Raw genomic sequence first — 15,273 nt, forward strand, 5'->3', positions numbered from 1 at the left:
AACATTATAACAACCTGTTATATGTAAATAATGATTCCCAATAATAATTTAACACAAAAAAAGTTTTCTTCTTCTATAAAAAACAGCAAATTTGATACATATTAAACAGTAAGAGAATTGTTTTGAATATTCATAAGAACAATTTTCTATTTCCTCCTAAATTTATTAGCACGAAGGTCAACAAATTCTGCAGGTATTTTATTGTAGCACTGAACAGCATTGTAAGAAAACGATCGCTGAAACATAGCACTCCTATGGACCGGCATGGTTAACTTATTTCTAGCTCTAACATTTACCCCGTGTACATTTGCTCTAAATAACAATCTATTCCTTATAGTCGCAGGTGCCTTTGGGCTGCTAATGATTTTTATCAAAAAAGTGGAAAAGTGAAAAATTCTACGATTGTCCATTTTAAGCGAGTTAATTGTTTTAAAATATTGCAAAATATGATCATACTTACGTAAGCTATAAATCAATCTGATACAGGCATTTTTAATTTTTTGTATGCGCATTTTACAATCATTATCTAAGCAAAAACCGTAAACATAATCACAGTAGTTAAAATTAGAGTAAGAATAACTCTACTACTATATAAGAGTTTTAGAGCTGCAAATGATTTTTGAACAATTTTTTTAACATGATCCCTGAATCTGAATTTACTGTCCATCACAATGCCCAAATTTTTGGCAGTTTCAACACCGAAAGCTTAGAGCCCTCCACATGAACATTTATTACACTTTTATTATTTGTAGTTTTATTTGTATTTCCAAAAACCATTAAACAAGACTTTGGGGAATTTAATCTTAAATTATGTTTTTCAGATAATTGATTTATTATATTTAAGTCATTGTTTATACCAATCTCCGCTTCTTTAAGATTATCAGGTTTAAAAGTTGTATGTGAGCTGAAATGTGAGCCTGATTAGAATAAGAATTATTTGTAAATATTGTCTGAAATCTATTATTCAAATAAGACTCAATTATAACTGTATAGACTCAATTGAAAAGCCATAATTTTCAAGCTTAGCTAGTAAAAGGGCATGATTTATTGTATCGAACGCCTTAGAGAAATCTAAAAGCACCAGAGCCGCAATCTATTGCTTATCAATAGCGTCCATTATATCATCCAGTACGTTTAGTAGAGCTACAGAGGTACCAAAGTTCTCTTAAAGCCACATTGCGTAGGCGGAATAATGACATCAAAAAAATAACAAACCATCTGATGGTAAAGTACCTTTTTAAATATTTTTGAAAGTACTGGAAGTATACTTATAACGCGCGAGTCGTTATAATTTTCTGGGCTAGCAACTTTTGATAAGGGTTTACCAATCGAAATTTCCATTGATCGGGGAAATAGTGAGCTTCTATACAACAATTTATTATGTGGCATATGTACTATCAATAAAGGGGCTACAATATCTTAACATTTTTGGTGAAATCTAATCCACAACAGTCGCATTAAACATATTACTATTTAAAATTCTACTTACATCTTCAACAGTTGCAAGATTAAGTGTGAAATGCAGGCTATTATCAAATACACCATTATTATAACGCTGAATTTGTTCATCACAATTCGAAGAATTTTAAAGAAATTGAAAAAAAAAAGATGTTAATTTGATTTGGATCAGACAGGTGTTCCGGAATATTGGTATTATTTTTATCTCTATAAATGTTAAACTTTTTTAAAAACGACCAAAGCTGACGTTGATCAATTTCAACTGTTTTTATTGGTATAAGTTTAGTTTTAGATATTAATGTTCTCCCTTACAAACAATTAATTTTTGGTCAATTCATTAACTTTTGGTTTAATATTATATTTAAGTGGTCCTTATAATTGTTGTGTATGTTTTGTAGCATTGATGCCTAATAAATATTTATTATTATTATTATCTTAAAACTGTTGATCCAAAACCTAGTAAATATATTTAATAAAATGATTTCTACTTTAGTAATCTTGAAAATTATAAAATTAAAATTGTGCTTATTATTAACATTGACATTAACAGTGACAAATTAAAATTTATCTCAGCAGTATTTAGATATGTTTTGAACGATTCATCGATCAATGGAGATTTTTAAATATTCTTCAACTCAAAATCGGTAAACGATATGTTTCCTTTATGAAGTGAAAAATTAAAGAAGTAGGTATCTTAGTAAAACTTAACCTAACTTAACTCCTTAACCAAAATCCGGTAAAAATATTATTTTTTCCCTAATCTTGAAAATTTTAAAAGATGAATTAATCTCAGCAGTATTTTTAAATAAATTCATTGATCTTAATGGTGAGCTTAAATATTTTTCAACTCAAAATCGGTAAAAAATCTTTATTCCTTTGCATACTTATATATATTTTCCTTGGCAGTGATTTTTAAACTTGTCAACCCAATAATAGTAACAACATTTATTAAGATTATTTCGTTTCCTTGTCGTCTTTAAAATTATAAAATATGTATCTCAACGGAGATTGTAATTGATGTTTTCTTCCCACTTTCTTTAAAACCTTAAAATGTTTTTCCCAGAAGATATTTTAGTATAGCTAAAGGAATATTTTTGGTAAATAAATTGGATAATTATGAAAATATTTATCTCAATAGAGATTTTATAGATTCTTTAAGAATTTAATGCTTCTTGAAGCCAAAACCAGTAAAAACATTGTTTTTTTTTGTAATTACCTTAACATAGAAATAGTCATTTTTTTCAACAATCATTATGTAAAAAATGATAATAATATTTAAAAAAAATATTTTCTTCAATTTGGTTTTAATATTATTAAATTTTAACACTGTCACTGTGATCTAAAAAAATAATAAATAAAATAATTAATAACAGAAATAAATAAACAAAATAATTAATCTAATTTTAGCTAGTCACTGGTGATCTTAAAAATCCTTTTGTTTATCAGTTTGTAATTAATTAGATATTTATCTTAACAGGATCTTCAGTAAAAGCTAAAAATATTGTTTTTTTTTCTTGTTTAGCTAAGAACTGATAAGGCATATTTATATCAGCAGTTATTTTGAAGATTTATTTATTTGAAACTCGTAAAATAAAATAAACAATTAAAATAATAGTAAAATAATCAAAAAAAATGTTTTTAATGATCTTTTTTAAATAAAAACCGTGTGAAATTTCTCATTATAAAACAGTGGTATGCCCATCAATGGTTTATATTCGTCCTTAAAAACTAAGAATTTATTGCTGGTTAAACTAATTATATTAAATAATATAATTAATGTATAGGCCTAAAACGATTATTCGTTTTATGTTACTAAAACCGAAATAAGCAATTAATAAAAATAGGTATTTGTTTATCCGTTAGAAGCCTCCAGAGCTTCGGATCTCTAACGTCCAGTCGATTTTTTAAGTGCCAATTTAATTTTACAGCCAATAAAAAAAAACTATAAAGAATTAATGAAACTCTTCTTGTTTATATTTGGATACCACCTTATTATTTGGCATAATGTATCAATATCGAATTGAATCCTTAACTGATCACAAATCTCTTTATAATGTAGCGAAATCTATAAAAATGTCGATTTTTTTACTACTTAAAATGGTGTTAATTAAGTAGTTTTGCTCATTAAATAGTAGTAAAAAATCTAACAGCACAACACGCTAATAATTATAAATCAATTCTTAAGCAAAAAAATTTCCAGTGATTAATTCTTAATTGTCTTAGATGGTTTAATTCCATAATAGGACTATAGAGGAGACACTTTTTTCATTTTTATTGGCATTTTATAAGCGTCTTGGTACTTCACAATCAGTCAAGGGAAAAATAAAGTCTTCAACGTTGAAGAATGACCACCATTAACTTGATTTAGATCCCGCGTATTTTTGTGTTTTATGTCTTTTATTTTATTAAGCGTGAAAAGGTTATGATTTATTGCCTACTCCGAGTTCTTAAACAGTAGCTAGTTTGGCAAATAGATTTTTTTTAATTAATTTATTATTGAATTCGGGAAAAAGAAACTTAAGGTTATCATTTTGCTTTAAGTAGCATAAAAATTATTGGGATTTTTTTGAAATTATTGGCCCTTTAGCAACCTTGTATTTTACAGAGAAAATTTATCACGTCATTGACATCGTATATACTTATTACTGAATGATAAAATTTACTACAATTCTGAGACGTTACAATTACAATTACTAATGAGTATAAATTTAATCAGTGCTCTAAAAAAGCTGCCAAATATATCAATCTTTCAACTGTGAATGTCAACCCAACCCAATGTTCTCTGTTTGTGTTACTGATAGTTTGTAATAATGATTTCACCTTAAAAATTAAATAATTTTCATAACTAATCATTGAAGAATGTTTAAAATAAAAATTAGTACGTTTATTTTGTGTTTCGAAGTAGCGGTCAATGTCATCTGTCAAATATGTAAGCAACGTAATTTGTCATCAGTCCTATGTCAATTGTCAACTATCAACTTTAACGGAATCCAACGGCCAACTCAAAGATTGTGGACTTTTGCAAAAATATATAATGGGAGTGAGAAAAAATAAGAATGAATTTTAAAAGTGTATAATGAGAATTGCATAGATTTTTTTTAGAATACCGTAATTTGGTACGTTAACTCTGTCATCTGTCAACTCAACCCAACTTCCAATGTTGCCTAATTGTGCTTCTAATTCTTAGTGATGACTGTGACCAATTAGTATTATACATTATTAGACATTTATAAGATTTTATGTCGAGGTTCTATATCGATTTCCGAAATTCTTTACTTTGCAAAACGAGAGTCGTGAAACGTCCTCTGTAAATAGCACTGATAAAATACGTCAACGCCAACCTAAACCAACTCTCAATCTAGTGTTGCCTAACTATGCTACTAAATTTTATGACGGCTTAGTTAAATAGGACTTAGTAAATATTATCCTCGTCAGTATCCGAAGTTGGTTTGCTTCATTGCAATTGAAGAACCTGGAGCTTTTAGACAATTCATGTCTACTAAATATCAATCTCTTTTCTCATCTGTCAAATACATGAACCATGTCAATTGTCAACGTCAACCCAAACCAACTATTTTCAACAACAATCTTTATGATTACTATGGGAAATTAATACGAATTTAGAAAAGAGAAACTAAGCATTTTATCGATTACCGAAGTTGTTTTGTTTACAATAAAAAAAGAGTTTTACACAATTTATCCCAAAGCTGTCAAAAATCTCCTGTCAGCTCCTGTCAACGCCAACCTAAATCAAGTTTTAACCTAGTGCTACCTAATTTTTATAAGGTTTTAGATTAAAAGGAGTTAGTAAGTATTATTCTCTTCGATATCCAAAGTTGGTTTGTTTAATTGCAATAGAAGAAGATATAAGTTTATTGCTACTATTCATTACAACTTCTACACAATTCATGTCTGTCAAATATATTGACGTTCTCAACTGTCAATGTCAACTCTAACCTACTTCCAGTGTTGACTAATTGTAGGCACTTTTAATTTTTATGATGACTTACGAAACTAGTGTAAATTTGGAAAGGCCACACTGCTAAACTGCCAAACAATAATCTTTTCTATTATCTATCACTATCATCTGTCAAATATGTCAACTGTCAATGTCAATGTCAACTGAACTTAAATTTCAGTGTTGCCAATTGTGTTTCTAATTTTTATGATGACTGTAAGAAATTAGTATGAGTTTCGAAAGGGTATATTGAGAATTGTAAAGGCATTTTTAGGATTTTACGTTGAGGTTTTATAAGTGGTTTTGTTTAACTTCAATAGAAAAAAAATTAGGTTTTTTTTACAACTCATTCTCTAGAGGAGCTATCAAATATCGTATGGTAATAGCACTTATCAAATACATCATCTGTCAACTGTTAACGTCATCCAAATCTAACTTATAACCCAGTGCGGCCTTTTATGCAATTAATGAAAAACATCAATCTTTTCTGTCATCTGTCAAAAATTGCAAATATTAACTTAATAGTTGCCTATTTGTGCTTCTTATTTTTATAACTATTAAAACAAATTAGTATTAATTTGGAAAGCCTAAACTTAGAATGGTAAAGGCATTTTTAAAATTTTGCGTCGAGGTTTTAGATCGATTAACTGCAATATACCTCTGAAGCCGCTGTCAAGCGCCATCTGTCAATATAGATCTGTCAATGTCAACCTAAACCATCTTTCAACCCAGTGTTGCCTGATTCTCATACAAATTTTTATGGCGACCTAGATAAATAGTAGTTAGTTAAATAGTATTATTTTTACCGATATAAAAAGTTCTTTTGTTTAATTGTAATAGAAGAAGATAAGGATTTCGAGACAATTCATGCATACCATTTGTTAAATATCAATGTCACATGTCAATGTCAACTTAATCTAACATCTAGTGTTGCCTAATGGTGCTTATAATTGCTATATGAGGACTGTAAGATTGGTATGAATTTGAAAAGAGAATAGTCAAAAAAATTGTAAAGGTCATTTTACGTCAAGATTTCATGACAATTTTCGAAGTTGTTTTGTTTAACTGAGATAGAAAAATATAGTTTCTACACAATCTATCATCAGAGGAGATGTCAAACGTCCTGTGTCAATCTCCCTTATCACATACGTTAATCTATCGATGTCAGCCCAAATCACCCTTATACCCAAAATGATTTGAGAATATAGGGATTTCTATACAATCTATGCCTGTCAATTCTCATTCTCATCTTTTATCTGCCAATAACTTTCGTTAAATACCTTTACTATGACTCCTGTCAACTGTCAATATCAACCGGGTCAACTCGGTGTTGCCTTCTTGTTCTTCGAGGTCCTTCGGGGATCTTCTGTCAACGTTAACTCATCCCAAACTTCAAACCAGTAATGTCTACTTGTTTTTAATACGTTATATTTAAAAACTACAATTACTAATTCGTGAGAATTATGAGAAGGTATTTTTAGGTTTAACATCCATTTCTGTAGTAATTTGTGGACCAGCTAACTTATGCATTTTAGTCTAAGTAATAGAATATCTAATTGGATATTTTCAAGAATATTCTATAGTTTGTAACATGAATTAAGCTAAATTAAAGAAGAAAAATCAAATCACAGAATGACTGAGAGAAACAGAAATAATAAAACTAGTGAAAATATACCAAAAATCTCATTAATCTATAATAATTTAATTTGTGGTAATAAATCTAGAAATCCGAAAATTGTATAGACATAAAACATCTTATTTGTAATAAACATTTCTATCAAACGAGAAAGTATTTACTCGACGAGTTCAACAGTCACATAAGCCAGAGAACGCTGATTATTTAAACCCCATAGAAATTATTCAGCGAAAATACCTCATATATATCTCTTAGTAATTAACAATCTATGGCAATGATCGAAATAATGCTAAGCTAACAGTACTTCTTAAGAATATTTACATATTAGGCACCTCAAGAGTATACTCATTAGCATGCTAATTATTCGATTTAAGCTATTACGTCCTTGTCGTATCTTTTTTTTAAATCCTTTTTTGGTATATGGGGATAAGTTTTAGCCAATTTTATGGTGCTATATTGACTCTGGTATTTTTATACAGGGTGTCTGTGAATATTTTAAATAGTCGCAAAAAGGAAATTTTTTTTGAACATTTTATGGCTAAGGCATTTTATGGATAATTGAGATATGAAACTAAATTAAAGTATACCTTATTATATAAAGATCAGTAATATTTGTGCATATAAAGGGATATGTTAAGGGAAATAGTAATACATAGTAAAGGGAAAATGTTAAATTAAAACCTATCATACGGTCAAATTTCTTAAACGTCCAGACTATGCCGCTCAAATCAAAGGAAATAAATTACATTGATGATAACACTATATGCGCTTTCTTTTTTGGACAACCTGTATACATGATATAGTGACTAATTTAAAATCAACAAATTTTTTTGCATAAATAACGACCTTGATCCTATGCATTAATTAAATTATAGCCAAAAGAAGAAATATTACAAACTGTAAAAATTCTATGGCCCGCCGGGCGGTAAAAACAACAGTTTCTGCAAATGATATGCATATATCAAGATTACGTTTTGATTTATTTTCCTTAATGTTACCTCTATGTGCCCACCTCCGGTACACCTACAAAGACGTATAACTGGAAATAGCACTTATTAAATATTAAATAATATCTTTTGATTTGCATAATGAAAAACTGATTGCATCTACCGAAAAAATGCCATAAATTATATGATTTAAAATAAATTAAAGATTTATTTGTCTTTTGCTGTGCTGTTTTTTCGTATAACGGTCTTCGGTGTTAATTTAAATTACAATTGGGAATTACTTGAAATAAATTTATGTACTGGTGGATAAATTTAAAATTTCTCATCGAACTTTTAAATTTGTATAGTTTAACGCGTCCGAATTTGTCATTTAGCAATTTAAAAAAAAAATTCTTTCAAGGATACTCGAGGAAAAACATTTTTTTAAGGTAAAAATGAATGTCACTTTATTTATCCATTTTACCGTGGTTTCTTCTTGGCATTTTTAAATTTAAAATTCTACGTTTCGTCTACTCATCAACAATCACAATCATTTTGTTGTTGCCTTTGAATTCACTAAATACGATATAACATAATGCACTTATCAAAAAATATCCATCTCTATCTGATACATGGTTGTTGCTGTGTATGGACTTGTCGCTGTCGCACTTACTGGACTAAAAATAAAAATAGAAATTTGATTTCGATCTAAAAAATATACAAGGCCTTTATATAATTTTTTTAATAAATAAACATGATTTGTCTTTTCTTTAATGTTTTTAGTATAAAAAGAGTATAAGATTATAGAGAAAATGATGTATGAGACAAAGATTGGCAGGGCCTTAGAGAAGAGTGGAACTTAATTTAAAAATCACATAAAATCCTTGTAATATTTGAATTGTTATCGCACATTAATTATGCATTTAAAAGAGATAAAAAGCATGAGGTTAAAAGGGTCAGCAGATAATTTCAAGAATTTATTAGCAGAAGTCCAGAAACAAAAAAAAGGTTTAGTTGTAAAAAAAATTTTTATATGTACAGGGTGTCTCGGTTTTGGAGTAACAAACGGCAATTTTGATCCAAAAGATTTTTAAATTTTTATCAGTTGTGTCCGTATGAGATTTTTAATTGAATATTCTTCAAGAAAAATTGGAATGGCTTTTTCTAAAAATAAAAATTATTTATTTTTAAAATCCTCCGTTCTAAAAGGCAAAAAATCAACTATGGAGCAAACTTGATTATTTGTCATTATTCACACAATGCAAGATGTTCGAGTAAAAAATATAAACCATTTGTATTTTGCAAAAAATTACTTCATTTTTTTCAAAGAAGGACGAGACAAGCTCTGTACACCTAGTACAAATCAGAGTTCAGAAATCCATCAGGATCCTTACGTAAACTTCTGGTTCATGTCAGTACCTGCAATGGACATAATTCATTCATTAACCAGTTGTTATTCGAGTGAACTTTGAGTTTCCTAGATTGTCTTCCTAGATTGCCTTTCACCATCTCATCCATGGATATAAATATCACCTCCAAATAGAATTTCCGAAGAAGAGAAGCTTTTTTTTATATTCTGCAAAAAAATCCTTAATTTCCACCAATATTTGGTGTATAGTATATTAGGTATACATTTTTGATGTAGAATTAAATAATGAGTAAAAATTTGTTAAAATATACAAGGCGTCCATTAAAAAAACTTACTTGACAATGAAAACTTCGTTTTTAAGATACTCTGTAAATTTACCAATACTGCCAATAAAATAAGTATTTCCAAACAAACAGTTTTTATGTTAACTTTTTTTAATTTCATATAAATGGGTGAAAAAAAATCGTGTGTAAATAGAGTTGGAACCTTTTACACCTTTGTATTCTAAAAATGTTGTAAGCGTTAATGAAAATAAAATAATTAGTCGTTATTTAAGAGCAACTCGAGAGTTTCCTAGATTGCCTCTCAGAATGTCATCCATGCCCACGAATGTCAGCTCCTGTTAGAATTTCCTTCGAGAAGTTGAAATATTCCGTAAGAAAATTATTCTTGATTAAACTCAAAGGAAGATGAGATGAGCGTAACCTCTTTAGATCTAGTCCAAGACGCAAAATCAAGATGACTCGTTACTATTTCCAAGTTCGTAGGCCTCTATAACTGATAAAAGCTGTACAACTGCCTGGAAGAAATACGAAATTTCATCAAATTTTCCAAGAAATTGAATTTCAACTGCCTGGGAGAACTTTTTTAATTTTTAGAGCTATTTCCTCAGAAAATTGAGTGAATTTTATACTTTCTCCACTATTCAAAAGGAAGAATTCGCTTGGGAGAAAAACAAAACTTCTGTAATTGCCTGAAAAGTAAAGAAATTCCAGGCAATTTTCACGAAATGCCTAGACAAAATTTGAAATTTTAATAAAAATCCTAAAAAACTGGGATTTTTTAATTGATTTTTTTGTTTTTTTCCAGACAGCTTTTCAATTGCCGGAAAGCATTATGAAATTTTATCAAATTTTTTAGAAAAATTAACTTTAATTGCCTGAGAAAACTGTTTTAATTTTTGAAAAAAGTTCTTCAGGAAATTCAGTGAATTTGGTATCTTTACAACTTTTTTAAAGAAATAGTTCTACTTAACTTTACAACAACTATTTTTTAAGTTTTTAACAGTTTTAAAAAAACAGTTCAACTGTCTGAAAGAATTACGAAATTTCCTTAATTGCCTGAAATTTTTTGCCAGAAATACTTAATTTCCACCAACTGCTTGAAAAAGTCAAGAAATTCCAGACAATTTCCACCAGGCAATTGGTTACACAATTTTAAATTTTACCAGTTATTCTAGAAAACCGGGATTTTTTAATGGTTGTCCTTAAATTTTTCCAGGCAGCTTTTTTATTGCCCTAAAATTAATTTTAACTGCCTAGGAAAACTTTTTTAATTTTTGAAGAAATTTCCTCAGAAAATTGAGTGAATTTGGTACCTTTTCAATTTTTTTAAAGGAATAATTCAACTTCCTAAAAAAAATATTAAATTTCCTTAATTGCCTGAAATTTTTCGAAAGAAACACTTAATTTTTACCAATTGCCTGGAAAAGCCAAGGAATTTTAGGCAATTTCTACCAACTCCCTTGACCAAATTTAAAATTTTACCAATTATCATAGAAATGCGGGATTTTTAAATTGTTTATCCTGATATTTTCCAGACAGCTCTTCAACTGCCTGGAAGAAATACGAAATTTCATAAAATTATCCAGAAAATTAAATTTCAATTGCCTGGGAACAACATTTTTTAAATTTTTCAAAAAATTTCCCAGGACCTTGAATGAATTATTTAACCTTTTCAACAGTTTTAAAGGGATAGTTCAATTGCCTGGTAGAAATACCAAGTGTTCTTAATTGACTGAAATTCTTTAAAAGAGATACTGAATTTCCATCAACATGTTTAATGGTTTAATGTAAAATGTTTCACATTTGATTCTAAGAGTATTTAATCTTTAATTTTATTTTTTTGCAAATAATTTAGGCATTTGAATAGAGTTACAGGTTCCAATATATCCAAGGTGCAGGAATTCATAGTTTAAGTGGCTTTAGTAAAATTGTAGTACTATTCATCTGAATATTCAACCGTTTTTTCTTTGGTGCATTCTTCCCGTGAATGGAATTCATTCATGGATCAATCGGTTCTGATGATCAACAATGAGTTTCTGCCCCAGGATCATGGATATAATGCATCTCATCTCCAGTAATATTTTTCTTTAAGTAGGGCGGATCTTCTGCAAGAAAAATGTTTATTAAGGCTTAATCTGAACCCAACCGTTGTTGTTAAAGTCTAGATACTGCAATGGGGACATCAACTACCAAAAGGTAGTTGCAAGGAGACTTAGAAATCCTGAAAGAAATAGGGACTTACTTCCAGGCAATTGAAAAGTTAATTTGTCTCTGGAAAAAAGTTAAATTTACATCCACTTCCTGGAAAAAAACTAGGAATTACTTCGAATTCTTGGAAGAAATAGGGATTTTATTCCACGCAATTGAAGCAATTAACCTTTAACCTTCCTGCAAAAAAAATAAGAACTGGCTTCAATTTATTAGAAAAATTAACAAGTCGCTTTATTGAACTAAATGCTTTCTGTCTTGTTTCCAGGCAGTTAAAGTAGTTTTTCTCTTTGTCCAGGCGATTGCAGTCTTCTTTTCTCACTTTTCAAGAGTTTAATGCCGCTTTTCGAAAAGTTTGACTTGTTTTTAAGTCCTTAGAAGAACTTTGAAATTACTTCAACTTTAGGGGAAAATCTATAAATTTTATATAACACTTTATTTCTTTAAATGAAATCAACCAGGAGTCTGGAGTAATTTTTCAGTTTTAGGGTTACTTTTTATTTTTTTCTGCTTCTTGGTGCCACTGCTCTATTTTAGTAAAGAAACAACTGTTATTTTTAATATTTATTTTACTTTTATTCTGGCTTTTTTGCAATTGACTTACTAAGAAAGGACTTTCCGTTTCTAGAGCGTACAACTAACTATTTTTCCAACTAATTAATACTATTTTTACCAAGTTCGCATCCATCAAGCTCTTACACCAATATGGAATAACTTAAACTAAATTTATTGAAAGCTTAAGTCTTGTTATACAGCTTGAATTATTACTTTAAAAAGTCCCAACTAAAATTCACGATTTCTCACTTTATTTTTAACTTACTTTGCGTTTCTTTAAAACAAGTCTTTCATGCAGGAAGTTTTATAAAAAAGGGTGCTAATTTTACAACACCGGTCGTGGAATTATATAAATTTATACAAAACCATCTGATCAAAAAACATCTGCTTCAGTATTTAGGGCATTTCCTTCGACTTGGGAGTATCTTGAACCACAACTTCAGGGCCCTAGGGGACCTGACTTTATAAATTATACAGCGGGGTCACCTTAATTGGTAATAAAACCCATAAAAAATTCCTTCGAAATTTTATTTACAAAAATAAATAATAATACTTTAAAATTATATACTGCAGTGAATAATTTTACAATATAGACACATATTTCTTTCATATTTGGATTTCAGACTAGAAAATATACATTTTATAACTTTCACTTGAATAAAATCATTCTTAGCCATAGTAAAAATAACTAGATGCACACATATTTGTTCTAGGATATTCCTTGATATAAAATATATAGAAAAATCACAATTTTGAGTCTTAAAGTCTTGATAACCATGTTACCTTTCCATGGTTAAGAGCTCCTTAAGGGCAGAGATGTATGATTGTGCCATCTGGAGGGTTTCATATTTGCTGAGCTTTTGTTCGGTGTCCAAGTTGGGAATTACTTGACGCAGTCTGTCAAAAGCTTCGTTCAAGCTGAAAATAGAAAAACGGCACTCACTTATAATATTCCTGGCAGGATCATATTAATATGATAGAAATGTAATGCTTTATATTTTAAAAATGGGTCATTTATATGTATGGTCATTTATATGTCATTTATACAGGGTGTTTTTTATATATTGCGACAAAATTCAGGAACGTGTTCTTTGGACGAAAATGTGCAAAAAAGTTCCTATAAACATAGGTCCTAAACCTTTTAGATTTTGTTCTACAGGGTGGTAAAGTTTTAACAAAAAAATGATTTTTTTTCGATAACTCAAATACCCCTATAGATATTTGTCCAAAGATTGGTAGGCAGGGTCTGTGTATCCAGAGCCATTCACCAACATACTTTTAACATTTTTATGTTCTCCAGTGGCGTGTGTGCGAGTTTTCCGCTGAATACTTTTATAAAGAAAAATGGTACGCCACTGTTTTTTCTTGTATTAAAAAATATTTTTAAATTCCCCGTTTTATTTGCAACATTTTTGATCATTGATCATTTTTGATCTTTTTTCAAAAGTAAGTTTTTTTTTAAATTTTATTTAAAATTTCATTGTAGTTTATAATATGTCACTTTATATTACATGTTAAAAAAGTGACATATGAGTAACGTGTTAATATTTCACGCTTCGAAAATCGCCTGAAGTAGCCTGTGAACATAATTTTTTTTAACGTAACTACGGACAACGCCGTTGCAACGATAATGACATTCTTGTTTAAGAGTTTAATCTTTTTACCACATTCTTCCTCTGCCCACGATAAAGTTAATATTTGTAAGATTTTGTGATATTTCAAATTTTAAATCATAGTCACTGTCCGCCAGTTAACAAGATTAATTTGTTAGAAAAATGGCTAACAATTACACAAATAATGAAATGTGCGATATGCACTTCATTTATGGACTAGCTAACGGAAACGCACGAGAAGCCTTGCGTATTTATGCTGAACGTTACCTGAATCGTGTTATTCATCATCACTCCATGTTTACGCGTTTACACCAACGTCTAAGGGAAACCGACAGCTTTCCTAAAAACTTCTCAAATTGAAGAACAGGTGCTCAATGAATTCGAGGAAGATCCCACCACAAGCACTAGGAAAATTGCTTAGACGGTACACATTTATTAGTAACTTTACAGTTTGGAATATTCTTAAAAGAAACCTTTTATACCTGTATTATATTCAGCGGGTGCAGGCGATTTTCCGAAAAGAACGGCTTTGTGTCGTTGGATGCAAGAACGCATAAGGCAAGATGCACCGTTTATAAGAAAAATACTTTTCACCGATGAGGCTAATTTCTTCAGGGACGCAATTATGAACTTCCACAATAACCACATATGGCATTATGAGAATGCCATATTTGGATATTACGTATCCAAATCGTTGGATAGGTCGGGGCCATCCTTGGCCATCATCTTTCTTGTCATCATCCTTGGCCCCCACGGTCTCCCGACTTAAATCCGCTGGATTTTTTTTGTGGGGCCGCCTTAAATCACTGGTTTATAGAAATCCAATTGATAATATGGAGGAATTACGTAATCGCATTATAACGTCTTGTGACATAATTCGGCAGACACCAGGAATTTTTGAACGTGTCCGCCAATTAATGCGATGTCGATTAGATGCTTGTATTGATGTTGGAGGAGCACACTTTGAACAACTTTTGTAAAAATAATAATATTACGTAAATAAGTAATAAACAATGAAATATTTTTTTATCACTTAAAAACTTGTATTTTAAATTAAAGATTTAAAATACAAGTACAATTTTTTTGTACGAAAACCGTGCATCTAACGGACAAAGTCGAAGGGATCAAAAATGTTGCAAATAAAACGGAGAATTTAATAAATATTTTTTAATACAAGAAAAACCAGTGGCGTACCATTTTTCTTTATAAAAGTATGCAGCGGAAAACGCGCATATACGCCACTGGAGAACATAAAAATGTTAAAAG

At 29.6% G+C, this 15,273-nt stretch overlaps 1 protein-coding gene across 2 annotated transcripts in view; it reads right to left on the reverse strand.

Moving 5' to 3' along the window:
• Positions 1-13,078: 13,078 nt before the first annotated feature.
• The window catches only part of LOC126735597 (protein atonal-like), a 63,935-nt gene continuing 61,740 nt past the window's right edge, over positions 13,079-15,273 (reverse strand). For both annotated transcript variants that reach the window (XM_050439641.1, XM_050439640.1), the window contains exon 4: positions 13,079-13,312. In XM_050439641.1, the coding sequence (XP_050295598.1) occupies positions 13,174-13,312 (139 nt within the window). In that variant the 3' untranslated portion in view covers positions 13,079-13,173. The remainder of the gene's footprint in view (positions 13,313-15,273) is intronic.

Source organism: Anthonomus grandis, chromosome 4, assembly GCF_022605725.1.
Source record: "Anthonomus grandis grandis chromosome 4, icAntGran1.3, whole genome shotgun sequence".
In the NCBI taxonomy this organism is placed as follows: Eukaryota; Metazoa; Arthropoda; class Insecta; order Coleoptera; family Curculionidae; genus Anthonomus; species Anthonomus grandis.